This window comes from Vicugna pacos, chromosome 22, assembly GCF_048564905.1.
Source record: "Vicugna pacos chromosome 22, VicPac4, whole genome shotgun sequence".
Taxonomy (NCBI): domain Eukaryota; kingdom Metazoa; phylum Chordata; class Mammalia; order Artiodactyla; family Camelidae; genus Vicugna; species Vicugna pacos.
The window spans coordinates 21155327-21181466 of NC_133008.1; the positions used below are offsets into that span (position 1 = coordinate 21155327).

Genomic DNA, 26140 nt, shown 5'->3' on the forward strand with positions numbered 1-26140 from the left:
GGACACTATCAACAGAGTGAAAAGGCCCCATTTCCATGGAACGTGAGAAAATATTTGCAAATCATGTATCTGATAAGGGAATAATACCCAGAATATATACAGAACTCCTAAAACTCAACAGCAAAAAAAAAAAAATTCAAAAATGGGCAAAGTAATAGGAAAACACTAATTTGAAAAGATACATGCACCTTTTTGCTCATTTCAGCATTATTTATAATAGCCAAGATATGGGAACAACCTAAGTGGCCATTGAGGGATGAAGGAATAAAGAAAATGTTTTATATATATGTATTTACACACACACACACACACACACACACACACACACACACGGACTACTACTCAGCCATAAAAAAGAATGTAGTCCTGCCATTTGAGACAACATGGATGGATCTTTAGAGTGTTGTTAAGCTGGAGAAAAATGAATACCGTTTGATTTCATTCATATGTGGAATCTTTAAAAAAAAATGAACAAATGAAATAAAATAAAAACTCATAGACACAGAGGACAGATTAGTGGTTACCAGCGGGAAAGGGGGCTCAAAGGGTAGATAAAATGGGTGAAGGAGGTCAACTGCACGGGAATGGATGGTAACTAGAGTTGGGGAGGTGATCACTCTGTAGTGTATACAGATGTTGAACTATAATGCTATACACCTGAAATTTACATTTTAAAAAACGGGCAAAGGACTCAAAAGATATCTCTCCAAAGGAAATATACAAATGGCCAACAAGCACATGAAAAGATACTCAAATTACTAATCACTAGAGAAATGCAAATCAAAACCACAATGAGATCCCACCTCACACCCACAAGGATGGCTGTAATCAAAAAGCCATAAAATAAAAAGCACTGGCAAGGATGCGGAAAAACTGGAACCCTTGTGCACTGTTGGTGGGAATGTGAAATGGTGCAGCCACTGTGGAAAATAGCCTGGAGGGTCCTCAAAAAGGTAAACATAGAATTACCACATGACTCAGCAACCCCATCTCTGGGTATATACCCCATGAAAATGGAAGCAGGGATCCCAACAGATATGGGTACACTCATGTTCACAGCAGCACTCCTTACAACAGCCAAAAGGGAGAAGCAACCCAAGTGTCCACTGAAAAAGAAATGGATAAACAAATGTAGGAGATCCATACAATGAAATATTATTAGACCTCAAAAAGGAAGGACATTCTGACACGTGCCATACCACAAATAAACCTTGAGGACATTATGCTAAGTGAAATAAGCCAATCACAAAAGGATAAATACTATGAGTCCACGTGTATGAGGTCCCTAGAGAAGCCAAATTCACAGAGACAGAAAGCAGAATGGTGGGTACCAGGGGCTGAAGGAGAGGGGATGGGGAGTGAGTGTTTAATGCGGGAACAGAGTTTCGGTTTTGCAAGATGGAAAGAGTTCCAGAAATGGGTGGTGGGGATGGTAGCACCACGATGTGAATGTATTTAATGCCCCTGAACCATATGCTTAAAAGTGGTTAAATGGTAAACTGTTAGGTATATTTTCCCATAATTTAAAAAGAAAAGGAAAAATGTAAAAAGAAAATTAGCACTTCACTCCTGTGAAATTCCTGGAAAAACATACCATCTCACTTCAATGGCAAGAAAACATCAGACAAATTGCCCTGAGTGACATTCCTCAAAAAGACTGAGCAGTTCTCTTCAAGGAGGGGGAAGGTAGCGGACGACTCAGAAACCCTGAGTCGTGGTCGCGGATTGAAGGAGACCGAGGAGACCCGACAACTAAATGCAACGTGGGAGCCTGAACAGAATCCGGGGCCAGAAAAAGACATCCCCAGATGTCTCCTAATAGACTGGAGTCTAGTTAACAGACCTGTGATGACGCTGCTGCCCTGGTCCCGGGAGGTGCTCACAGTGAGGGGCTAGGGAAGCTGTGCTGTCTGTACAGCTTGTCAAGAAATCTAAAACTCTCTCAAAAGAAAAAGCGAAAAGAAATGAATTCCCCTCCCCCAATAAAACTGAACACACAATTACAAAGCTGTGGCATCTGTCACATGTCAAGCCACGGCACGTGGGTGCAAACAGGAAGACTTTGCCCTCACAGCTGCCCCATGGGGTACCCTGATGCCCACCAGGCACGGGGTAGGTACTTCGGGTGGGAACGTAGTTTATTCTGTACAACTCTCCACGTGAGGCACAAGAGGAGTCGTCTCGTTTGGGGGAAGACGGCAGAGGCGGGGCTTTGAGCCACAATAGCGGCCATTTAGCCCCGCTGTGAGGGGGTGAAAGGAGGTCCATGGAGCGGGCTCTCTGGCACAAGTGGCCTCTAGCAGGCCCCTGCAACTGACCATCAGGGCTCCTCCCTCTGCATCTGCTGAGCCAGTGGGGATGAAATTAGCATCTCCTTGGCACCTAGGCTGCTGCGCCCATAAATCACTCCTCAGGCTGTGCATTGACTCTGTGATGATTTAATGAGCCACTCCCATCCTAATTACAGCTATCAAACCCCTCCTGGCTGGGAGGAGAGAAAGGATCACAAAAGCACAGCGCTCACAGGTACAAAAGACCCACAGAGAAGGGCCCCCGGAGTTTATCTCTTCAGTCACTTGAGGAACATTCAATTTGATCTCAACACAACAGAGGCTGTTTAGCCAGCCGGGCATGGACATAGCAGCCCCTCCAAGGCTCTGGCAGAACAGCAACTCTTGGTCTCTATTGGACATGCTCCACCTCCCATGTCCCCAGCCCAAGGACTGGCCAGCCAGGCAGAGCCAGCCCTGGGCACTCTGCCTGGCTGGGCCAACACTTCCTGCCCGAGATTTCCAGGCGAATGACCAGCTGGCATGTACCCACCCACCCTCCGCGCCCAGGTGAGCTGTTGTCAGATGCACAGAGGAAAAGGGAAGTGCTTGGGTCTTCTGTTTTCAATTTCATCAAAGTTTTGAGACATAAACAATTCCTTTTTTTGTTGGGGGAAAAAAAAGCATGGCGGAGTGTTTCCCAGCAACTCCAGCCGGAAAGGAAGGGCAGCCTGCAGAAGCTCTCACAGGAGTGGGGCAATGGGGTAGAGACCACCCAGCTCCAAGGCTGGATCCAGGAACGGGGCTCAAACACTCAATGGCCAACAAGGGAGAAACTCACCTTTCTGGATGGAATGCCATGCCCCAGTTTTGGGGTGAAACCCCCATGACTGTGGGGTATAAGGAAGGGACCACAAAGAAGGAGGAATTTCACGTATGAAATTAGGACTCATAGTCTCCTCTCTGCTGCAGGAATGCCTTTCCTCATTATGCAGGGGCCACCAGAGTATGAAGTGAAAGTTGTTCAATATACACCTCCCCCATCACCTCCCTGGGGAATCAGATTCCAAATTCTTGGGTGAAAGAACTTCTGCCAAGTCAGGAAGTCCTGGTGTGCAATGAGCTGGCGTTCATTCCCTCAGCACCTACCATTGCTCAGGGGACGCCTGCCCCTCTCAGATCCCTGCAGCCCCTGCCCTTTCCTCTACCCAGGCCTGTCCCCATATGGTGGCTGGAGGGACCTTTGCTACACCTACATCTCATGTCACTGCCCTGCTCATAATCTTCCTGGAGCACCCCACCACCCCAGAACCAGACTCCAACCTCTCACCAGGCCCATGACACATCACCCATGGAGCTTGGCCAGGCCGGGCTCTCCCCAGCAAGAAGCTTCATGCATCCCATCCCCACAGCTCACCCTTGTGTCCCAGGGCTCAGCTCAAATGTCACCTTCCTCAAAGGGTCCCCCACTCCCACCCCATTTTGCTCTCTCAGAGCTGAGACCTTGGGGTCAAGGACTAGGAGGCTGCTGGCATGGCTTCCCCTGGGGCAGGGGCTCCATCTCATTTGTTCTGCAAGGTGTCCCCAGAGCCCAGCACAAAGTAGGTGCTCAATAAACACTGACTGAAGGAATGGGCTTCCCAGTCCACACCCTGGCCACTGTAGGGAGACCTCTTCAGGCAACCCAGTGCTGCCCACACTCCCCCCAGGGCCATGCTGCCTGCCCACCATCCAGAGCCCATGGGAGTCTGCCAGTCCAACAGTGACACACCATGTGTGCCAATACAAACTCCAAGTCTCTCCCTGAAGTTGTTCAGAAAAACTGGAGCTCCAGGAAGATCACACTACCCACCAGGCTCCGTGGCCCCTCAGCGCCTGGTACACATTTCCGAGTGGAAAAGAGGACCCCATGCCACAATCCCACTACTTAAGAGGAAAAGCCTGACTGTGTAATAGGAAACTGGCCCTTTTAAAGGACACTTGCACCCAGAAGATTCCAGAGTGAACCAGAGATAGGCCTGCCCTCAGGGAGCTCACAATTCAATGTCTGCTAAGCACCTGCTGAATGTCTGCCACGTGCCCACCTTGTGCCTGCTGAGCACCGCTGTGCATTCACTATGCACACATCTTCAGAGTCTTAGCCGCAGCAAGCACGCAGTGAGCGTCCATGTGCGAGCCCCATTCCGGAAACACTATGTGGATTAATCCATCTAGGTCTCAACATAACCCTACGAGGAAGACACCACTATGACCTCCGCTTCATGGAGAGGGAGAGGAGCCCAGGGGGACTCCCAGGTCTAAACTCACCCAGGAGGAAGCAGGGAGAAGCCCAGCAGCATGGCCCCAGGCTAAGTACCAGGTGTGGCAGAACCCCCTCACCCCTGACCCACCCGAGCGCTTTCTCCCCTCCATGCTCATCTGAGAACCCTGAGAAGGAAGCCCCAGTTGCGCTTCGTTTCTATTTGGCAAATAATAAATATTGACTCTCTCTGAATCCTTGGCCCGCAAGGCACATGGTGGCTTCCTTGTTTGCACACCTGGACCCCCATCCGGCCAGTAGCACCAGAGCCACACCTGACTGGGGCAGGGCACGCCCACCTCCGCTCTGTAGCAGGGCTGGATGAGGCGGAGAGAGGGAAGGGAGGAGAGGGGGTCAGAAACACCCCAGCCAGAAATGGGGCTCATTCCATCCTACAAGATCCACGGGGAGGTGAGACTCTTCCATCCCCATCTCATTCTCGCTGGCTCCCCCTTCACAGCAGGGGAGACCCCACCTCACCCTCCTTCCTGCTCACCTCTCAATAAACTCTGTCATTATCACCTCCTAAATGCCCCCAAGCCGGCCCTCCCCTGTCCTAGCCCAAGGTGCGGCATTCCCCACCCTGCTGCAGGGGGTGCAGAGACAGATACAAATTGAAGCTCAGCCTCCAACAGGGTTCCCTCTGGCTGCATTAAGAAAAACATGGGTCCAGGATTCAGAGATTGGATTCCAGCAGCTCTGCACACAGCAAACCACGGGACCTCTGACGCCTCGGTTTCTCACCTGTGCAACAGGGGAAACAGCAGGCCCTCTCTCATGGGTTACTGTCACAGCCCCCGGGCGCTCACACGTGGGCTCTAGCAGGTCTAGCTCCTGCCACTCCCCGTGCCTTCCTGTCACTCACATCGCCATCCTGCTAGAACCTTCCATGACTCCCCACGGCCCCACACCAGGCCTGACCTAGGGCCTTCCACCACCCACCGTGCCTTCCTCTCAGGCACACAGCCTGTGCAGTCTACGCTCCTGGAGCCGCTGCCTCCACGCGGGCACGAGGTTCCCGCAGCCTGGGAGGCTCTGCCTGACCCTGACCAGCTGGCAAACTCCCAGAGCAGCATGAGACAGGAGAAAAGGTACAGGGGACTGGGTTAGTTCAATCAGGGTCAAATCCCAGCTCTGCCACCTCTAATGCTCTGTGACATTTGCTCTCCAAGCCTCCATTTCCCCATCTATAAACCAGAGAGGATGCCATTGGCTGCCCGGGGCTGTTGCCACATTGTCAGGCTCAAGGTCTGCAACTCACGGAACTGAGGGCCTCCACCAACCCCTCTGCACCTCCACAATCACGGCCCCGTGGAGGGGCGCAAGAGCAGGGCTTCTCAGCCTGGGCCCCGCCGGCAGCAGGGGCCCCGTGTCCACTGCAGGGTGTTGAGCAGCAGCCAGGCCTCCACTCACCAGAATCCAGGAGCACCCCCACCCCAAGTCACGACAACCAAAAATGTCCCCAGATGTTGTCAAATGCCCTCAGAGGCAGACCCAGCTGAGGTGAGCACACTGCACCACCCGGTTTTGATGCTTCCCCGCCACTGCGCTCTGGCCAGTCTCCCCAGGCCAGACCCTACCCCTGACATCTGCATGGCAGTTTCCAGAGAGTCCCTGTTTAAAAGGAAATCCCCAGCACCAAGGACTCCAAATCCCGACCCCTGACGTGCCATTGCTTTGTCTGACTGAACAGCACTGAAGGGAGCCTATACCACTGAGCTGAAACCAGAAAGCGCCTGGCGTCCACAGCGGAAGAGGAGGACCAGAGCTCAGCCTTCACAACGCCCGTGAAGGCCCAGCTCTGACCTGGAGTAACCTAATTAACCCTGCCCAGGACAGGAAGGGCCCCTGCACAAACAAGAGTCACCTGGCATTGTGCCCCCGGGCTAGCCTTGGGAACAGCCACAGCAGACTCCTCTCTGGTGTGTGGACCAACAATGACCACCACACCACCAACCAAGGGCCAGACAGTCCGCTCACCCCCCTGCCCAAGGCTGACCCTCTCCCTCTGCCTGGCACAGCCCTGGTGACCCCAGTGTCCTGGCCTCCCAGCAAGGCACTCAGAACTCAGACCCCTACCCACACCCACAGAAGCAGAATCTTGGAGGAGCCCAGGAGTTTGCATTCTTTGGCTCAGAGGTAATTCAGAGACCCCTTAAAAGTGGCAGAACCACCCCCCACCATCTTCCCAACCTTCCCTGTTGCTCTAGGTCAGTGGGACTCAAACTGTAGGCGAGACCCATTGGCCCAGGGCTGGCAAACTCCTTCTGTAAAGCGCCAGATATCTCCGCCTCCTGGGGCCATTCTGTCTCTCTCTTGATGACTCAACTCTGCCACAGACAAGGTGTAAATGAATGGGCGTGGCCATGTTCTAATAAATCTTTATTTACAAAAAACAGGTGTAGCTTGCTGAGCCCTGGATTAGTGGGTTAAGAGATCAATTCAGTGGGTTCCCACTGGCATTTTACAATAAACAGAAAGGAACCAATTATATCAATTTTCCCCACACACAGGGAGAGCTGCTCTCCTTGGAGAATACTGTTCTAAAGGTATGTTTGCTGGTGGCTGCTGGAATGTCATGAAACACAAATTTCTAACAGAGAGTCACAGTCAAGGAGGTGAGACAGTGACCTCTGAACTAAGCCCTTGGCTCCCATGCCTGTCCTTCAGTCTGTAAAATCGTCCCCTCACCCAGCTGTAGACACTCCTGGTTCCACACCTACTACAGGTCCAGGAAGCCCTCCTGGATTTCCCAGAGCAGGTGGGCCCCACCACTGCACACAATGACCACTGGCCACCACCCAGTGAATCAATACAGCAATTCCACTCCCGGACATATGCCCGCAAGGTGAAAACACATGTTCACAGCAGCAGCATTTATAGCAGTGAGAAAGAGGAAATAGCCTAAATACTCATCAATAGGTAGTGAATAAACTAAATGTGGTCCATCCACATGACAGAATGTAATTTGGCCACAAAAAGGAATGAAGCTCTGACACATGCTACAACGTGAACTTCAAGAACGTCACACTGAATGAAAGAAGCTGGACACAAAAGGCCACAGGTTGTATGAACCCATTTACATGAAATGTCCAGAAAAAGCAGATCCATAGAAACAGAAAGGAGATTAGTGGTTGCCAGGAGCTGGGGGAGGGACAATGGGAAGTGGCTGCTAATGGAGATAGGGTTTCTTTTTGGGGTGATGGAAATGTTCTGGAACCAAACAGAGGTGAAGGCTGCACCACACTGTGAATGTACCAGATGCCAATGGACTGTACATTAAAATGGTTCATTTAATGTAAATTTCATCTTTATTTCTAAAAAGATTTTTTTAAAAGATCATTCTGCATGGTTCTGAGGCCCTGCACTGGCCGTGAGCCATAGGAGGGTTCTCTACACAGGACCCCGGGCTGGCAGGGTCAGTGTGGCAGTCCCCTGTAGGATACATGAATGGAAAGGTCGGAACAAAACCAGGGCTCCCAGAAGGAAGCCTCCTTCCAAATGGCAACTGGTCACATTAACCCAAAAGCGTGTCCGAGACCAGCCACAGAGACTTCGGCTCCTAGCCTGGTCTAGACCATGGCTTTCGTGGGGAGAAGAGCCATGGGCCATGCACAAAGGTGTGTGTGATGGAGTTCCAAGGCCGCCACCTCCATATCAAGAACAATTAATGACAGGAAATGTAGATTTCTGGGTCCAAGTCACGAGAAATGTAGGTGTGGCTGGAGTAACTGAGTCACGTTTCAGAGAAACCAAGGCCCAAGTGGGGCCAAGCAGGCTCTGATGAGCAACAGAAGGTTCTAGTTTGTCTTGTTAATTCCTTGTTTCAAACACAACCTGTGTGCTCACCCAGGGCTGAATATTAGTTCTGTCTCTTCCCAACCAGGATTCAGCTCTGGGCCTCAGTTTCCGGACCTGCACGATAGCAAAGACAACACCTCCTCCAGAAAGTAGGGCGGGGGGTGGACAAAAAGAATGCGGGTTGAGTGAAAGCCACATAGTGCCCAGCAGAGAGCAGGAACCGAAAGTGCAAAAGGCAAACTTTACCGCCACCCAAAATCCTCGCCCTGCACCCCCAGCACACTCTGATCTCACTCTCGGTCAGCTCCTGACAACAAGTTGCCCCCTCCTGCCCCAAGGCCCTTGCTCCTGCTCTTGTCTCTCTGGCTTGTTCACCATCACTGCTAGGCTCAGTACACAGTGAGAGTCCCCAGTTCCTGATACTGGGTGAATGGAGGGTGCACTTGAGGCCTTGGGGAGAATATGACCTGCATGAACTGCCAGAGAAGGACAGGTGTACACACACACAGACGACCCCTAGGCCCACCGTCCTGAGGTGGCTTCCACAAGGTACCCAGACTCCACAGGCTCTGTCTCAGCTGGGGGGAGGGTGTCCTGGGGCCGCCATCACAAATGACCACCAACGGGGAAGGGGTTAGGCAGTAAAACAAGTATTTATTCTCTCAACAGTTCTGGAGGCCAGACATCCAAAATTCACGTGTTGGCAGGGCCATATTCCCTCTGGAGGCCCCGGGGAGGATCCTCCCTTGCCTCTTCCAGCTTCGGGGACTTCACACATCTTTCGCTCGGGGCTGCACCAGCCCAGTCTCTACCTCCAACATACATGGTCTTCTCCCGTGTATCTGGGTCCTCTTCTCTTCTCATAAAGACACCAGTCGTCAGATTTAGGACGACCATAAATCCAGAACGATCTCATCTGGAGATCCTTACCCCAATGACATCTGCAGAAATCTTTTTTTCCAAATAAGATCATAGTCACAGATGTGGGTCATGATGAGGGCAGATCGTCTTAAAAGACCCCATTCAACTTACTACCGGGTGGGCAGCTCACAACCTGGAGAGCACTGACACTGCTGGGGCTTTCTGGAGGCAGGGGACAGTGCACAACATCCTTTCAACAGAGCAGCTCGGCAAGTCCTGCGTGTGTGTGTGTTTGTCAAGGCTGCAGATGGCACCAGACACTTGAAGCAGCCGGCACAGAGGTAAACGGTGCCAAAGCCAGGACTGGGGCCAGGACTGGGGGCGGCCTCCACGCTCAGCTAACCCGAGCCACCACTGCGCTGTGCCTGCTGCCCAGGGACCCGTTTTCCAACAGCCTGTGCAGAGCCACCCCCGTCACAGGGTAGGGCCAGGAGAACACCCTCCTTCAGTGCAGCTAGAGCTGGCGGCCCTGGATGGGCCACTGTGAACTGCTTTGCCTGCAGATTTTCTCTGGCCCAGGTGCCACTCCCTGGGATGCTCAATGATCCATCACATGCAGAACCTCCTGTGTCCTGAGCCCCTGGCAAGTGGGCGACACGCCCCCATCTCTTCTCTCACCCTCCACATCTGATCCACCCACACGTCCAGTTATCCCTGCTGCCAAAACATCACCCAAATCCACCACTCCAGGCCACTGCCACAGCCACTTTCCTGCTCAAGCCACCTTCTCCATCCCCTAACCTGGATGCTGCAGGGGCCTCTCATTGCCTGCCTGCCTCCCTTCTCACCACCATGCCTGCTCAGACCACAGCCACCTATGTAAGACATAAAGCAGCCTTAAACAGTTAAACAGAGAGTTACCATTTGACCCAGCAACTTCACTCCTCAGCATATATATCCAAGGGAAAGGCAGACCCGCGTCCACACAAGCACTGGGACACGAACGTCCATGGCGGCACTATTCACTATTCAGCCAAAAAGGTGGGAAACAATCCAACTGTCCACTGATGAATGAACAGATACTCAAAATGTGGTAAATCCATACAATGGAATATTATTCAGCCTTAATAAGTAATGAAGTAATGGGTGGTGGTGGTGGCTGCACAACATTGTGAGAGGGCTTAATCCCACTGAACTATATACATTTAAAAACAGTTAAGATGGTAAATTGTGTGTCATTTATATTTTACCATAATTTTTAGAAAAATTGGGAAAAAGGAACGAAACACTGATACATGCTATATATAACTCAGGTGAACCTCAAAAACAACATGCTGAGTAAAAGAAGCCAGACACAAAAGGCCACATGTTATATGATTCCATTTACATGAAATGTCCAGAACAGGCAAATCCATAGAGACGGAAAGCAGATTAGTGGTTGCCAGGGGTGTGGGAGGGGGATGGGGAGGGACTGCTAATGGGAACGGGGTTTCATTTTGGGGGAATGGAAATATTCTAAAGTTGACTGGTGATAGTTGCACAACTCTTTGAACATGCTATTAAAAAAAAACCCACTGAATGGTACACTTTACATAAGTGGATTGAATGTATTGGGAATTACATCTCAAGCTACATGAAGCTGCTACCAGATCAAGCAAGGATCAGGCCGCTGACCATCACAAACCCTCCCAGGGCCCCACCCTCAGAGCCAGCCTCACTCTCTTCTCTTCTCTCAATGTCGGTCTCACTGTCCTCTGACCTGATCCCCACCTCACCGAGCCCCTCCACCTTGGGACCTCTGGACTCACCTCCCTCACAAGGGGCACCCTCTCCAGGCACAGAGGACTGTGTCTTGCTGTCCAGGTGTCAGCCTCCCACCCCAGCCAGGCCTAGCACATCGTTTGGCTTCTTTTCTTTGCAAGCATCTGCTTTGTTCATTGGGAGCAATTCTCTCCTGCCCCCCCAAAACCATGCTAGCTCCCCAAGAGCATGGTCCTCACATGCTGCTGGCCCTCAAGTACCCCATACAGTCCCTGGGATGTGCTGGGCAATTAAAAATGTAATTTTGTGAAATGAGCAAGCTACCCTAACTTTCTAGATCAGGATTCTGGGGCCTAGAGAGGTTAAGAAATCTAACCAAAGTCACACAGCAGAGAGCCATAGCCCTCCTTGCACCTAAGGCTACCCAAGTCTGAGGACAAGAAAGGAATGCCTGTTCACTCACCTCTCTACCCTGAAACTCAAAAAGGCCTCCCTGACATCACACCCCATCCCCCCACCCAAATTAGCCCTTGGGGTCCCTACTCCCAAGTGATGTGACAGTATGGATTTACTCATCAGGATCAACACCAGCTAACTGGCCTTCCACATGGGAAGGCACCGCGGGCACGCCCATCACTACCGAGGACTGTGAGCCGACCCGAGTCGGCACAAGTGGCCCTGCTGGCTACCGGAGTGGGCAGGCTGAGCTGCAGAATTCCCCTGAGAGGAGGAGGTACCGACTGGGCCACATCCCACCTGTTCACAGGGGCAAGTGAAACCCTGGTGCCTATGGCAGGGGGTGGCAGCGTGGAAGGCTGCAGCCCCAGAGAGTGGGCAGGAGGGGACCCTGCATCAAGTGGGTTCATTCACCCGCACCAGACACTGCAGATGTACCAAGTGTACTGGCCAGAATAGGCTGGGAACGAGCTTGCCTATCCTGGTCTCAGGTGCAGGAAAAGCCATCAGCCTGCCCAAAGTGGCACAGCTGTACTGGTGGGTGCAGTTTTGAACTATCTGCCCAAGTGCAAAGTTTGCACCCCTGCCCACACAACGTTTCCTTCAAACTGAATGTTTCTCGGCCTTGGCACTGCTGACATCTGGGGCCAGATCACTGTCTGTGGTGGGAGTTGTCTGTGCTTCGCGGGGTGTTGAGCAACATCTCTGCTCTCTACCCACGAGATGCCAGTAGCACCCCTTCCTCCAGTCGAGACAACCAAAAATGTCATTGCCAACTGTCCCCAAAGGGACAGGATCACCCCCAACAGCACTGCTCCGTCTGTAAAAATCTAGTATAAGCTCGCCTCAGCCCAGGACCCTAGCCCACCATGCCTCTCAACTTCCGGTGTTAAAAAAGGCAACAGAGGGAGGGAGGAAAGAGATGGGAAGTGGTTCCCAGGGCCAAGGGCACTACTGTCTGCAAATCTTAAAAATCTCTTCTGAATCCATCAATGAGTAAATGGATAAACAAATATGGTCCATCCACACAAAGGAAAGAAGTTTCCTGATGCATGCTACAATGTGGATGAACTTAGAAAACGTGCTGAGTGAAAGTAGCCAGACGCAAAAGGCCACATCTCGTATGATTCCATTTATATGAAATGTCCAGAACAGGTAAATCCATAAAGACAGAAAAGTTGGTGGCTGCTGGGGCTGGAGGAGGGGCAAATGAGAAGTGACAGCTAATGGATATGGAGTTTCTTTGGGGAGAGATGCAAATACTCTGGAATTAGACAGTGATGACGGTTGCACAACTCTGTAAATGTGCTGAAAACCAATGAACTGTACACTTTACACAAATGAATTATGTGATACATGAACTATATCTCAATAAAGCTATTATTTTAAAGAAATCTTTTCAACAATTATTCACTTCCAATCCTACAGCAGAAACCAGGCCTCCAATCATGAAGACTGCCATGAACCTAATATGACCTCTTCTTCCTGTTATACTATACACAGTTGACACCTACTGCATGCTAACACACACTACCCGCTGGAGACAAGGTAAAGTGGACGTTCCTGCCCTCGGAAGCCCTGACTTACGGGGGACATTCAAACTGCATGCTCTCATTTCATTCATTCATTCATTCACCAACCACATCCTGAGCGAGACTGTGAGCTGATGGAGCAGCGATGGGCAGCACCTGGCCAACAGAGAGCACTCGAAAGATACATGCTAAACAAATGCGTGGAAATGAAGACACACATTCTAGTCTATGAGGTTATGATCTCAAAGAGAAACAAGCAACTAACTGAAAAATAACATCACCCCAAAATCCCACCTGAGGAATCAGAGACTGAGGTTCATGTCACTGAGGTAGGTCTGCCTAAGACAGATCGGAGGCCAAATCAAGAAACCAGTGAGGTGGGTGTCTGCAGCTCCCACCCAACCCCTCCCCACGGCCCCAGGGTGCAAAACAGGGGTCCCACCACTTTGCAGGGTCACAGAAGAGATTTACTGCCACCTGTGCAAAGCATGCTCCTCTCCTGACCCAAAAGGAAGGGCTTGCTAGACATTCTCAACAACGGAGTATACCAAGACCCAAGGTGCCTGGCACCTTGTGGCACTTGCCAGAGAGCTGTTACCTAGAAGAACCAGGCCTCTGCCCCCGGCCATGACCAGCCTCTGCTTCAGGCCTACAGCAGCTTCCCAGGTGAGGTTAGCAGGGAACCTGGCCTGCCCCCTGCACACCCAATCCACCCAGTCATCTGAGGAAGAACTGTTTCTCCACCCTGGTCCTGAAGGGCTGGGGCCATTTGTGGCCAGCTGTCCCTTGTCCTTGAGGGAGGAGTATCACCTGAACCGCACCCTATGTGCTGCATCTGGAAGGGGCAGCTGTCTCCACTCCAAGCTCCAAGAGCCCAATCTGCCTTCCTGAAACCCCTCAGGTCCCCACAGGGAAGGGCACCAGACTTCCCCCTCAGGTATCCAAAAGGGATACCTATTCCATTCCAGGTCTGCCAGTGGGGCATCTTGTCTCCATACCTGTCCTCCAAACACACAGGGAGTGAGGGCACAGGTGACAATGATGTAGAGACACCTGTCTCTTCAGGTAGCATTGGTGTGGGGGCAGCTGTCCCCCTCAGGCACCAATGATATGGAACACCTATTCCCTCTCCCCAGGTAACAGTGATGCCTGCAAGGAGCACCCAGTTCACCCAGCGCTCAATATCATCCTGTCTCCCCTAGGTAGCAGTGATATAAGGGCACCTAGTCCCCTCAGAGAGCAATGATGTGGGGACACCTTTCCCTCCTTGGGTAACAATGATGTAGTGGCACCTGTTCCCTCCAGGTAGTAATGATGTAGAGGACCCTGCCCCTACAGTAACAATGATGTTGTGACACTTGCCCACCACTTCAGGTAGCAATGATGTAGGGACACCTGTACCCCTTCAGGTATCGATGATGTGGGGGCACCCGTCCCGCCCACGACGCTTGGGGCGTAGGGACACCTGTCCCCTCAGGCCGTGCCAAGCCCCGCCCCTGCCCCGCGCGCCCCGCCCCCGCCGCGCGCCCCCCGCCCTGTGCACGCGCCGGACACGCGCCCCCTCCCTTCTCTCCGGCCCTGAGGGGTCGGCGCGGGCAACCCTCTTACCCGCGCGGCCCGCGTCAAGCTCAGGTCCTTCATGACCTCCTCGAAAGCCGCCGTCTCCTCCGCTTGCTTCTGGTTATGCAGCGCGATCTTCTCGCTGAATTTCCGCGGATTGTTCGAAGTCGCCATCTTCTCGCCGCCGCCTCCTCCTCCTCCTCCTCCTCCACCTCCTCGCCCCCCCACCTCGCCGGTGCCACCACGCAAGCGCCGGCCAGACCCGCGGGCGGCGGGCAGTGCGCAGGCGCGTCGGCAGGCGTGAAAATGGCGCGTGCGCATGGGAGCGGCTCGCCCCGCGGGGGCGACGGCGCATGCGCGCGCCTTAGAGGCGCGTTTGGAGGGGCCAAAGGGGGAGGAGGGAGAAGGAGGATGGAGATTTTGGCGCAGGCGCATGGAGCCTCCTCCTGGCCCGCTGGACAGCGGCCACCTGACTGTTGGGCAAGGTCCGGGGACGGGTTGGGGCACTGGAGCCCCCAAGAGAATCTGCTGGACCCAAACCGTTCCAGGTCACCAGGATGGAGCCAGCACCCAACCCAAGGACAGGTATTCGAGACTGAGCCTGGGTTTGGACTAGTTCAGCTCAGAGACCAATTCAGGGCGTTGCTCATCCATGCATGCATTCATTCATTTACTGAATGTCTGTATGTGCCAAGCACACTGGGGAAAAGGCGTGAGCAAGCAGACGTGTTCCCTGCCCTTATGGGGTGCACAGTCGGGGAGAGGGGGAACATAACCCACCAATAAACGAGCCAAGAACATTTCAGATGGAGGTAAATGTGATATGGCAAATAATACCAGTAATGGGCCAGGAGGAGAGTGATCTTAGAAAGGGAGGCTTGTATCGCCACCATGATTTGGGGGGTGCGATCAGTCCCCAGCCCCAAATCCTGGTGTCATCCTGAACACCTTTCTTTCCCCTTTCCTGTTCCCTATCCAGTTCCTATTCTCTGGGTCCTCAATCTCAGAGAACTGGAACTACAGAGCTTCAGCCTCCTCTCTCTGAATTTCTCCAGTCCAGTCTTGCTCAAGGAAGCCAGCTTTCCCTTGGGGTGCTAAAGGACAGGTCCAGAAATCCCACCCAGACCCAGCAGGGAAAAGGATAGCAGAGTCTCCCCAGTGACGGGGAGGGGGGGTGACCTAGGGAAGCAAGAGGGGTTCTGACATCCAGTTGTCCCTGCCCCAAACAGAGGGACCCCAACCACCAATATCAAAAGTTTAGATTCAGGAGGCTCCAGGGATTTCAGGGCATGGGGGTGAGGGGGGCAGAAACCAGGAGGGGCAGCTCTAATCGCACAACAAGCACACTTTTTACCAGGACAAGGGATGGCTGGAGGAGACACTGATGGAGATCATAGGGGCACACCAACATTTTCCAAACATGCTTTTATTTACATTTTACAATAGTTTAATGAAATGTCCACATTAAATATATACACATACATAGATTTTTAATTTGGAGTGCCCTGGGCACTGCCACTGCTCTGTTTCATCTTTCTTGTTACGATTTTGAGCATTTTCTTGGACTTCTAGCCTTTTTGCGTAGCAAGCATCCACCCCTTATTCTGGGTGTCAACAACCAACTAGCCTTCCAACTTTCAGTCCATGATCTGCGGTAGAGGTGGTCTCGCTACTCGCTCTCCCCACAAAGTCTCCACTTCAAATTGGAAGACTTGGCCGATCAGCAGAGCCGTGCTCTGACCATCACAATTGGTTACCCAGTTAACCCAATGAGATGCAACTCTGCAATTTTTGTTTGAACTATGGGAAAGCGAAGCACCCTCTTTGCTTGGGTGGCTGATTTGAAGGATAACACAGATTTGCAGTGCCATAGGTCACCTCTTGAAGAAAGGTGTCCCGAGAGTAAACTCACACAGAGGAAAACAGAAAGAAAAGGAGACAGATACCTGTGAATTGATGTATCCAGCCATGCCTGAAGCTAGGCCTGTCTGCCTTTTCAGTTATATGAACCAGTAATTCATTCTCTTTTTTGCTAAAGTTGATTTGAAGTCCATCTTCTCTCCCTGGCACTGAAACTGAAGTTTCTGAGACTCAGGTAAGGGACTCGACATTCTATATATGTGACTTCTAATTCCTGCCACCATCCTGTGACATTGGAGGGGAAATAGTAACAGGGAGCAGGGATGGGAGTGTTCATAGCAAGTCAAGCACCAGAGTCAGGACTAGAACTCAGGTCTGACAGCAGAGCTCAGCTTCCTTCTCTGAGATGGGTCTTGTAAGGTTTAAATGAGGTTAACACATGTCAAGTGCCCGTCTCATAATAAGGGCTCGAAAAATGCCGATTACCCTGATCACTTACATATGGCTGCACTAAGCCAGTTTCTGCACAGAAAGATGGAGGAGAAAAGATTTGAGGGGTAGCAGGGGCCACAGCAAGGGGCCATGCCCTCAGGGCAGAGGTGAGAGGCCAGTGCTTACCCTACTCACCCCCATTTACCCCACACCCTGGCGGTAACTTGATCCATCCTAAACCCTGGTGATGAGTCAGAGGAAGCCACAAGCCTGATTATTGCGCAATGGCCGGACGGTGACCCAAGCCTCCTCCTCCCGCTCCACTGACCCCTAGCCTCGAGGAGGGTGAGGCCAAGGTGTCTGGTGACCGAGGCAGAACCCAGCCCTGAGGTTTTCACTTTCTCCCTTCAGCAAAGGCAACTTCTGCCACCCAGTGTGGCCCGCGCAGGACTTCTGGAGCAGCCTATAGTCTTTGTAAAGCAGGACGGATCTCATGCTCCCTATCACACTTAGGAAAAAAAATCCACCCTCCTCCCAATGATCCGCAAGGTCCTCACACACCCTGGCCCCTCACTCCAGCCACTCCAGCTTCCTTGGTATTCCCTCTCCAGATCTTTGTATGTGCTATTGCCTCTGCCCGGACTGCTCTCCTCCGAGATCCTTTCATGGCTGGCACCGTCTCCTCTTTCAGGCCTCACCTCTGACCTTCCTGAGGGCTCTATCTGAAGTGTACCCTTGGGTATGTGTCCCACGACTCAGGAACATCCCATTCTCTGAAAGCAGCTGAGCAAAGATCAGAAGTTAACACTGCATTCCCTTCTCAAACATTCTGGGGCTTGAATTTCCTGTGTGATGCAGAAAGGGCACAGACACACCCAATTCCCTACTCTTAAGGCTTGTCCTTTGTTGATGGCTCTGAGCACTTTTGGCCTCATTTTATACTCATCTGTGTTCATTCTGTTTTCCTGGATCCCCAGAGCTAACACAAGACTAGGCAGAGAAGGGGAATTAGGAAGTGTTTGTTGAATGAATCATTTTCTGCCTGGGAAACTCCTATCTACCCCTCAAAACCCAGCTCAAATGTCCCCCACTCCAGAAAGCCATTCCTGACCCCAAAACAGAGCTATTTCTCACTCTAGACATGTCCTTCTCTAGCAAGCCCTGACCCAAAGGGACTGGGTGTCCCATTCTTGAATAACTTCACTTGAGTTAAAGAACACACCCAAATGTGAGCTAATAGGCAAGTCCTGTAAGCTACTTCTTGCTGCCTCTATGATCCAGTTTTCTCTCCTCTTCTCCATAGCTCTGCCTGGCCCCATTTGTTCTCTGCCAGCTTCCTCATCCACCCTTCCCTTTTCCTTGTCCTCCATCCAGCCTTGCTGCATTCTGCCTCAGGGCTTTTGCACAGGCCGGCTCCCTGCCTAGATTGCCCTTTCCCCTGCATCCAGGCCGCGTAGCACCCCCACATAAAGCCTCTAAATATATGTTCAGTTAAAACCAAAACTCCTGAGTGTTTTGCATGGCCCAGCCCTTGCCAATTCTCCAGCTGTGTGACAACAGAAAAGTAACTTAATCTCTCTGAGACTCACTGTCCTACTGCCTTAAATGTGGATAATGTCACTTCTCATAGCAGGCTCTTGGGAAGATTAAATAGATAACGCATGTAAAGCACTTAGCTCAGCGCCTGCCTCCTCGCAAGCACTCAGTAACCGTTAGGGAAACAGAATTCTACCTCGAGATGTTAGTTTTCATGCTTTGCTTTTCTGCACTGCCTTATATGGACTCTTAGTCAATCCAGGGTATCCACATTGCATGGAGGTGAATTCGGGCCATTGGAGCGGGAGGGCAAAAAGGAAAACCATCCAGGGCCCGTCTTTCACTTCCAAACCAGGCCCTCATCAGAATTTCGAAAGGCAAAGCAAGAGCCAGGTTTAATTATGAAGCAAAAGGGAAGGACTCAATGGGAGCCAGAAACACCAAACGTAGAGCTCACTCCTTACAATTCAATAAGAAGAGGTTAGACAAGAACCCAGGCCCCTCAGTCTCCCACCTGGTAGAAGGTGGGATGGGGCAAGACTTCAAAGGAGGCTGGAGTTGAGGGGACAGGGACAGGGGGTGGCTCTGGGGCATGGTGGGGCAGGAGCAGAGCCAGCAGTCCAGTTCCCCCTGCCACCTCCTACAACCACCGTGCTGAAGGGACATTGGGGGCAGGCCTTCCAGTGACACTACAGTGGCTGAGACTTGTCTGAGCTCCAGCTGAACTCCTCAAATAGCACCCCCAGCCTGCCCCCTGTCCAATAACCCAGGATACTTACCACCCCAATCTATTCAATAATAAAAGAAAATCGACTCCCCAACCTCTAGGGGGCAGTGGCTGCAGATGAAATACAGCCAGTTTTTCTTTTTGGTGGCCCAGGATCTGAGTCCCCATCCAAGGCTGGGGAGTCCCCATTCATGGGAATTTGGCCCCCGACTGACAACAGAAACTCCAAAGCCAATGGTGTGGTCAATCAAACCATAAGTCTCAGCTCTCCATTCGTCTCTTTGTCCTGCCCTTTGCACACTGTGCATTGTTCCTTCATAAGGTGGAAGACATTTCCCTTGCCCTAATTTTGGGCTTGGCTGTGTCATTTGCTTTGGCCAAAGACATATGGGCAGAAGCAACAGCACAAGAATTCTGAATCTGGACCTTGGGAGGCCTCCCATGATTCCCCCTTGTCCTCTGGCACCATCATCAGAGGAGAACCTAGAAGGGTGCAAGGCAGGTGGAGCTGAGCCTCCTGGCACTCCACACTTACTTGCACTTGGAAACAGCTGCCCAGTTGAGGGCAGCCTAGAACAAGCACCCCCCACACACACACATAGCTGAGTCACAGACACCTGAAAAACTTATTTTTGCATGCCACTGAGACTTGGGGTTGCTTGTTACGCAGCAGCTGACTAATACACTGACATACTCACTTTCCTTGCTCCTCAGGCAGCTGGAGCATTGGCACAGGACATGGGCTGGGCCAACAGGATGTTCCCACTTAGGAACAAGTGGTGCAAAGAAACAGGATCAGGACAGGAGCTTCTGGTTTCCAGGGGTGGCTATGGCAGAGTGCCAATGGCAGATGGCTGTGCCAGTTGAGGCATCTGGATTCCGTAGTGGTGGCAGAAGTGACCTCACCAACCAGTTCCCTGGTATAATTTCAGCTGGTCACCATCACCCCCTTGATTTCTACTATTTTCTGAGCCTGATTTTCCAGCCTTCCTGCCACTTCTGTGAGCAATTGAATAGCCTTCCAATGTACGTTTTTACTATTTAAATTGGCCAGCGTGTTTCTGTTGCTTGCAAGTTAAAACCCTGACTTACATAAGGTGGGGAAACCCCAGCATCTGTTACATTTATATTACAATTTTGGAACTGTTTAACAAGAATCAGAATATATGACCACTAGTATCTTGAGCAGCACAGACGTGATTTCTCATAAAAACGAGTCTGGAGGTCAGAGGTCCTAGGGTAGGCCTGGTGGCCCTGTGGCTTCAGGGTTCTGGGAGGCAGCATCTCTGTGCCTCTCTTAACTTGCTCCTCATGGCCACAAGATGGCTGCAGAAACTCCTGGCATCACGTCCTGGTAGGAAGCAGTAAGGGAGGAAAAGGGGCAATAACGCAGCTGCTGTGTCCAGAAACCCCCACCCCAGACCTCCCCTTAAAACGTGCTGGCCAGAACTGGGAAATGCGCCCAGATCAAAAACGACCCCCTACAAAATACATTGCCAAGAATGGCTCAGCCAAATCCTAAATTAACCCCCGAGGCTGGGCACGCTGCTGCTGGCATCAAATCAGAGCTCTTTTGGTGAGGAGGGCGAAATGGCCACTGGGATGGCAACAAGCATGGTCAGCAACAAGAACTAAGCTGGGGTCTTTATTGTGGGCAGGAGCACGGCTTGATGGGGCTCTTGCCCGTGGGGTCTGTAGGCCAATGATGCCCCCACGGACGCTGGAGTGGATGAGGCTCTGCTCCCACCTCCTCACCCCAGAACCTCTCATTTATGCAACAAACATTCAGGCTGTGCCTCCTGGGATACACGGCCAGGTGCCCCTAATAAAACCCGTGCGTTCAGGCTCCACCATGAGAAGCAAATTCTCTGGGGCCCGTGAGAACAGAGGAGCTGGAGCTGCGTTCTCAGAGATGAAGCCAGGGGCGGGTTTCCAAGCTGGCCAGGTCCGGGGCAGATTCCCACCTCACACGGCTCCCCCGAGGCCCCCTTGGCCCTCGCTCACGGTGAGGCCCCAGAAGTCACACTTGGCTCCCTCTCGCGGGCCTCCATCCCACCGTCCCTGGAGATGGCGTTTTCCCACAGCCCAAGCCCAGGTGCGGAGGGAGGCTCCTGCCGGCCGCATCCAGGGCCACAGCGGGGAAGCAGGACATCTGGAAGCAGACAGGCTCTCCACAAGCTCAGTCCCTCCATGCCCAAGCTGCCGTGGGCGAAAGGTAAGAAGAGGTGATAAGGTGACGGGTTCCAGACCCCTTCAGGGTGCTGTGCAGGGGAGGGCCAAGCTGGTCCAGGAGGGTGTGCACGTATGAGCGTGTGTTTATTTGGGGGTGACTGAGCGCCTGTGCACCTTACAAAGCCTATGAGCAAGGCTACCTGGGAGCGTGACCATGCGGGTGTGCGTGTCACGATGCGTGAGTGCAGGTGTGCGTGTGAGCGTCTGCGTGCATGTGTGCACTGATGTTCTGCCTTTCTCTGAAGGACACAAATGTTCACAAAGTGAAGATTCAAGCCAGTTTCTGCTAAATTAAAAACAGCTTTTTCGTGTTTAAAGTTTACAATACGAAAAATAATTTTCCTTTCTTCCGGGGGGGTGGGGTGGGTGAAGAGGGAGGGGCAGGGGGCCCCGAGAACATTCCACGAACCAGCCCAGACAGTTATGCACAACCCGGTTAGATACGGCAGCACCCCCCCACCCCCCGCTCTGCGCCGGCACCCCTGCCAGCTCATTGGGGACAAGATGTTCTGAGGTGTGAGCTGATCTGGGGGGACTTGCAGCTGGCAGAGGCTTCTCACTGCCCCCCTGAAGGGGCCGTGCCTCCAGCAGGGAAGGGTTCTCTTTAGGGGAGCTCAGGTTGGGGGGATGAGAAGGGGCTGGAATTTTCTGGTAAGTCCCCAGTGGCTGCTGCTCTCCTTTCTATGCCCCTGGCAGCGTGGGCTCCTTACTGGTTCCCAGCCAAGTTCCTACTTCAACACCGCCCCACACACACACACACACAAACACATCCAGCCTCACCCCGAGCCCTGATGGCTGCTGAATGGAACACCAGGCCTGCGGGTATGTTTTGAGGGTGATCCCAGAATCTTGCCCTTTCAGAAGGCCGTCTGAAAACTACATTCTCTACCACCTATTTGCAGCCCGGGTCGCAGCGAGGCCTGCCGCAGGAGCTGGGGGCAATTCGAGATGCTCTTGGGCCCATATGGAAGCTCAGTGACTTCATGCTTCTTTCAGGACCTGCCCTGCATCTCCCCTATTAAAGCCTCTGGGAAAGGGGGCTCCCTGACTGCCCAAAATCACGCAGATGGAGACAAAATCCGCTGGGGACTGGCTGGTGGCAGGGGGCCGGGTCCCCAGGCTCAAGGAGGGAGTCTCTTAAAGGCTGCCTTGCCCAGGCTGGGTTTGCCCTTTGTCTTCCAGGCACCTGGTGGAAGTCCTAGCTGCACTTCCTGCTGTACCCCACCCTATGCCCCAGAGCCAAAGGCCAGTCCCCTTTCCGGCTCCTCTGCAACTCAAGGTGGGAGATGAGCCCCCAAACACACAAGGACATGAGGAATCTGCAACCCATCAAGCACCACAAGCTCAGCACTGGGCCCACTCCATCTTTTTACCATAACATTTTTATTAAATAAAAGGAAAATATTAGGAGACGACGTCTGCTAAGGTATGAGGTTAATTCTTTACATGGCAAGTGGGTCACAGAGACACGACATCAATCGTCCATTAGCAGCAGAGGAGACACTTTAAGTTGCCCCAAGGGTAAAAATTGCATTTATAAGACAGCAGTGCTGGCCTCTTAAAAAAAAAAAAGAAAAAAGGAACAAGGAAAAAAAATTTTGAGGTTTAGACACCAAAACAAATGTGGCGGGAGATGCTGCAAAGCCCTTGAAGGGAGAGGCCTCATGGCCCGCCTGACGGCCCACGCCGGGTGGGCACAGACCTGGCAGCATTTCAACCTGACTGAACACAGGGTGAGGGGGGAGCAGAGGGCTGGAAAGAGGGAGAGAATAAAAATCACGGGGCAGGCCTGTGGAATGCAGACGCACTGTGAGACTCTAAAGCAGGCATCCCCCTACATCCACGGGGCAGGGACGGGGCCAGAGTCCCGGCCCCATTCTTGTTAAGGCCCCAGGAGTGACCCAGAGCCCAGTGGAAGGCCTGTTGCCCATAAGGGCCATCTCTGGGAGCCGGCTGTGTTTTTTCCTCCTAAAAGCCAGAAAGCAAACACCCTGAAGGTGCTGGCCCTTCTCGCCCAGCAGCTCGGGCTTCTGGGGAGGAGGAAATGTGCCCTCTGGTTGCCCCCAAGCCAGGTACTTCCCAGCCGCCTCTCCTGCTCCTGGAGGTCCATGTGTGACAGAGGTTTGGGGTGCATTTGTTTTTAAAACGACACATGCAACTCATGGGGGTGGGAGAAACTGGGGGAGTCAACCATTAATGAGTTTGCATCTGAATGTCACAGACCTCCAGGCAGGGTGGTAGGGGGAGAGAAGCAGGACAAAGCCACACAATGACACCCCAAAGGAGACCCCGATTCCCCACCGGGTAGTGAGAATGCAATGCTGGGCAGGCGAGGAAACTACCTTGGGTGCGAGTCAGCTGCCATAACACATCAGCCTTGTTGCTGGCAGGCTCCCCCAGAGGGCGTGGAGCCAGGATCTGCTTCAGGAAGGAAGGAGGGACGGGAAGGGGGCCTTATCAACACGGCAGGCCCCACGAGGCCAGTCCCAGGGTGGGGGTAGCGGGGTTGGTTCACAGTTCTCCGCCCAGACATGAACCAAGCCCCTCACAGAAACCCTGGCATGCGGCCAGGCCAGGGACCTGGGGTCCCAGGAACTACCTCCTGGTTCCAGCCCGGGGCAGCAGGACAGGGGCACAGGCGATGCCTGCAAAGGACTCTGGGAAGTGCAGGTCGCGCTCCCACTCGTCTGTCTCGGTGTTATACACCTGCACAATGCCTGTCACGTTGTTGAGTCGCCAGTTGTAGCCCCCAACGATGTAGATCTTCCTGTCCAGCAGGCAGCAGCCGGCCTCTGACTGGCCTGCCCGCATGGGGCTCACGCTGGTCCACTGGTCTGCCTCGGGCACGTAGTACTCCACCGCCAGCACGTCGAAGCAACGGTCAACATGGTCCATGCGGCCACCCAGGGCATAGATGCGGCCGCCAGCACCCACCATGGCATGGAGTACTCGGGGCTCACTCATGGGTGCCTTGAACTCCCACTGGTCAGCCTCAGGGTCATAGCAGTGCAAGGCCTTCTTGTCCTCCACTGAGATACCATAGCCTCCCGAGATGTAGAGGCGGCCCCCAGCCGAGGCGCCTGCGTGGCCCCACGTGCGGCGCTTCAGCGAGCAGGCATAGCCCCACTCGTTGCGCCGCGGGCAATACCTCTCCACCGAGGCCAGGCTGCCAGCCCGGTTGCGGCCACCCGTGGCATACACCATGCCGCACAGCACGTTCAGCTGGAACTGGATCCGGCTCTCCTGCATGGCCTGCAGGCGCAGCCAGCGGTTCAGGTGGGGGTCATAGCGGTAGCAGGCGTCCACAGCACCCTCGCCACTGCGGTACTGCAGGTGCTGGCCCCCCGCCACGTACACAAAGTTGTCCAGCACAGCCACGCACGTGTGGCTGCAGCCGACCTCCATCTCTGTAAGCTCACGAAAGTGGCGGGCGCCCGGCTCTGGCAGCTGGTACACCTTGCTACTGACGGAGCGGTCGCTGTCGGTGTAGGGCGTGCCGCCGAAGGCGACCAGTGAGGGCACGTCCGAGCGCACAGCTGTGCGCGGAGACTGCATCTCATGCTGCCGGAAGGGTAGCACCTGGTAGTTGAAGGCCTCCAGGAGGTACTGGCGGCACAGCACGTCCTCCACCATGATATCCAGCGTCTGCACGCTATCCACCAGGTCTGATGACCGCATGAGCGGGAAGCGGATGTGGCAGAGCACATGGCTGGCGCGCAGCCGCCTGGCAGGGTCGTGCTGCAGCCAGCGGACAGCTGCGCGGAACAGGTCGATCTCGGCACAGCTCTGCAGCCGGTTGCTCTGCAGGAAGAAGACCAGGCGCTCCAGCGGCAGGTGCAGGAAGTCCTCCTCCTCAGCAATCTGCAGGAAGTGCCGGAAGGTGAAGGCATCCACCGATTCCTTGAGCGAGGCCAGGCTGAAGGTGGTGGCCATGTGGCCGATGTTGAGGCAGGTCTCCACGCTCATGGCGGCCTTGAGGAACTCCTCACACAGCTCCACCACAGGCAGCATCTGCAGGAACACAGCTGCGCCCAGCACGTCCTGCACACAGTCCAGGTCCAGCGTCACCTCAGCACTATAGGCGAAGTCGATGATGTGTTGCAGGCCGCGGGCTGACACGCCCTTCAGCTCGATAACATCCTGGCTTGCCTCCCTCATGCCGCCCGTGAACATGGCCCTGAAGATCAGAAATACAGCATGTGGGCTCGGGGCAGCCAAGGGGTGTTGTGGCTGGCTGAGAACTGCCTGGCCCCAGGATACCACAAGACTGGCATGGCTGGCCAGGGGAAAGCAGGCTGGATGCTCATTAAAGACATGCCCCCACCCCCCAGAAAAAGATTTTTAATCCACCCCAAGCCATGTATCTTCCTACAAACAGTAACTCCTCACTCTTTCCCTCTACATGGGGCCCTGCCCAGCCCCACCCAGAGGTATGCAGGGCTGGGGCCCAGCTGGCTCGGAGGGCGGGAACCAGGGGCTGCTCGCTATGGGGCGGGTACGTTTCAGCAGGAAGAGACCAAACTGACTTTGGCTCTGAGGACAGATCTCCAGCCCCATCTTAGCACCCAGCCTGGAAGACCACACCTGAGGCAAGCTCAGGAGACAAGGCAGGGACTCTGAGAACACTATGCACCATGGTTCACAGAGCCTAGCCCCTCACCGGCATGTTCACCGGCTCCACCTTCCTGGGTCTTGGTCACTGTCACACGAGTTGGAGAGGGGTGAGGGGCTCCAAGTCAGAGTACCCATTAGGGGGCTGTGCTAGGGTCCCTGCCGTGTCCAGAGGCCTAGGCAGTCAGGGAGGCCTGAGAAT

General features: G+C 53.3%; 2 protein-coding genes and 1 long non-coding RNA gene across 15 annotated transcripts in view; 1 reads left to right on the plus strand and 2 right to left on the minus strand.

Annotated features, from left to right (window-relative positions):
* CRTC1 (CREB regulated transcription coactivator 1) overlaps positions 1 to 14835 on the minus strand; it is a 73825-nt gene extending 58990 nt beyond the window's left edge. For 5 of the 8 annotated variants that reach the window (XM_072947337.1, XM_072947336.1, XM_072947335.1 and 2 more), the window contains exon 1: positions 14589 to 14835. In XM_072947337.1, the coding sequence (XP_072803438.1) occupies positions 14589 to 14714 (126 nt within the window). In that variant the 5' untranslated portion in view covers positions 14715 to 14835. The remainder of the gene's footprint in view (positions 1 to 14588) is intronic. The other 3 variants (XM_072947334.1, XM_072947339.1, XM_072947338.1) reach the window with 2 other exon arrangements.
* Positions 14836 to 14908: 73 nt separating this feature from the next.
* Positions 14909 to 22739, plus strand: LOC116285065 (uncharacterized). 2 transcript variants are annotated; one of them, XR_012063148.1, is made up of 4 exons: positions 14909 to 15125; positions 16579 to 16635; positions 21180 to 21310; positions 22510 to 22739. It is a non-coding gene; the product is annotated as an uncharacterized lncRNA (long non-coding RNA). The 2 variants fall into 2 exon arrangements; XR_012063149.1 differs by having other exon boundaries at positions 14954 to 15125; positions 19810 to 21310.
* Positions 22692 to 26140, minus strand: part of KLHL26 (kelch like family member 26) — a 35860-nt gene continuing 32411 nt past the window's right edge. For 4 of the 5 annotated variants that reach the window (XM_072947344.1, XM_072947342.1, XM_072947343.1 and 1 more), the window contains one exon: positions 23309 to 25504. In XM_072947344.1, the coding sequence (XP_072803445.1) occupies positions 23923 to 25504 (1582 nt within the window). In that variant the 3' untranslated portion in view covers positions 23309 to 23922. Of the gene's footprint in view, positions 25505 to 26140 lie in introns of all 5 variants that reach the window. The other variant, XM_072947341.1, reaches the window with a different exon arrangement.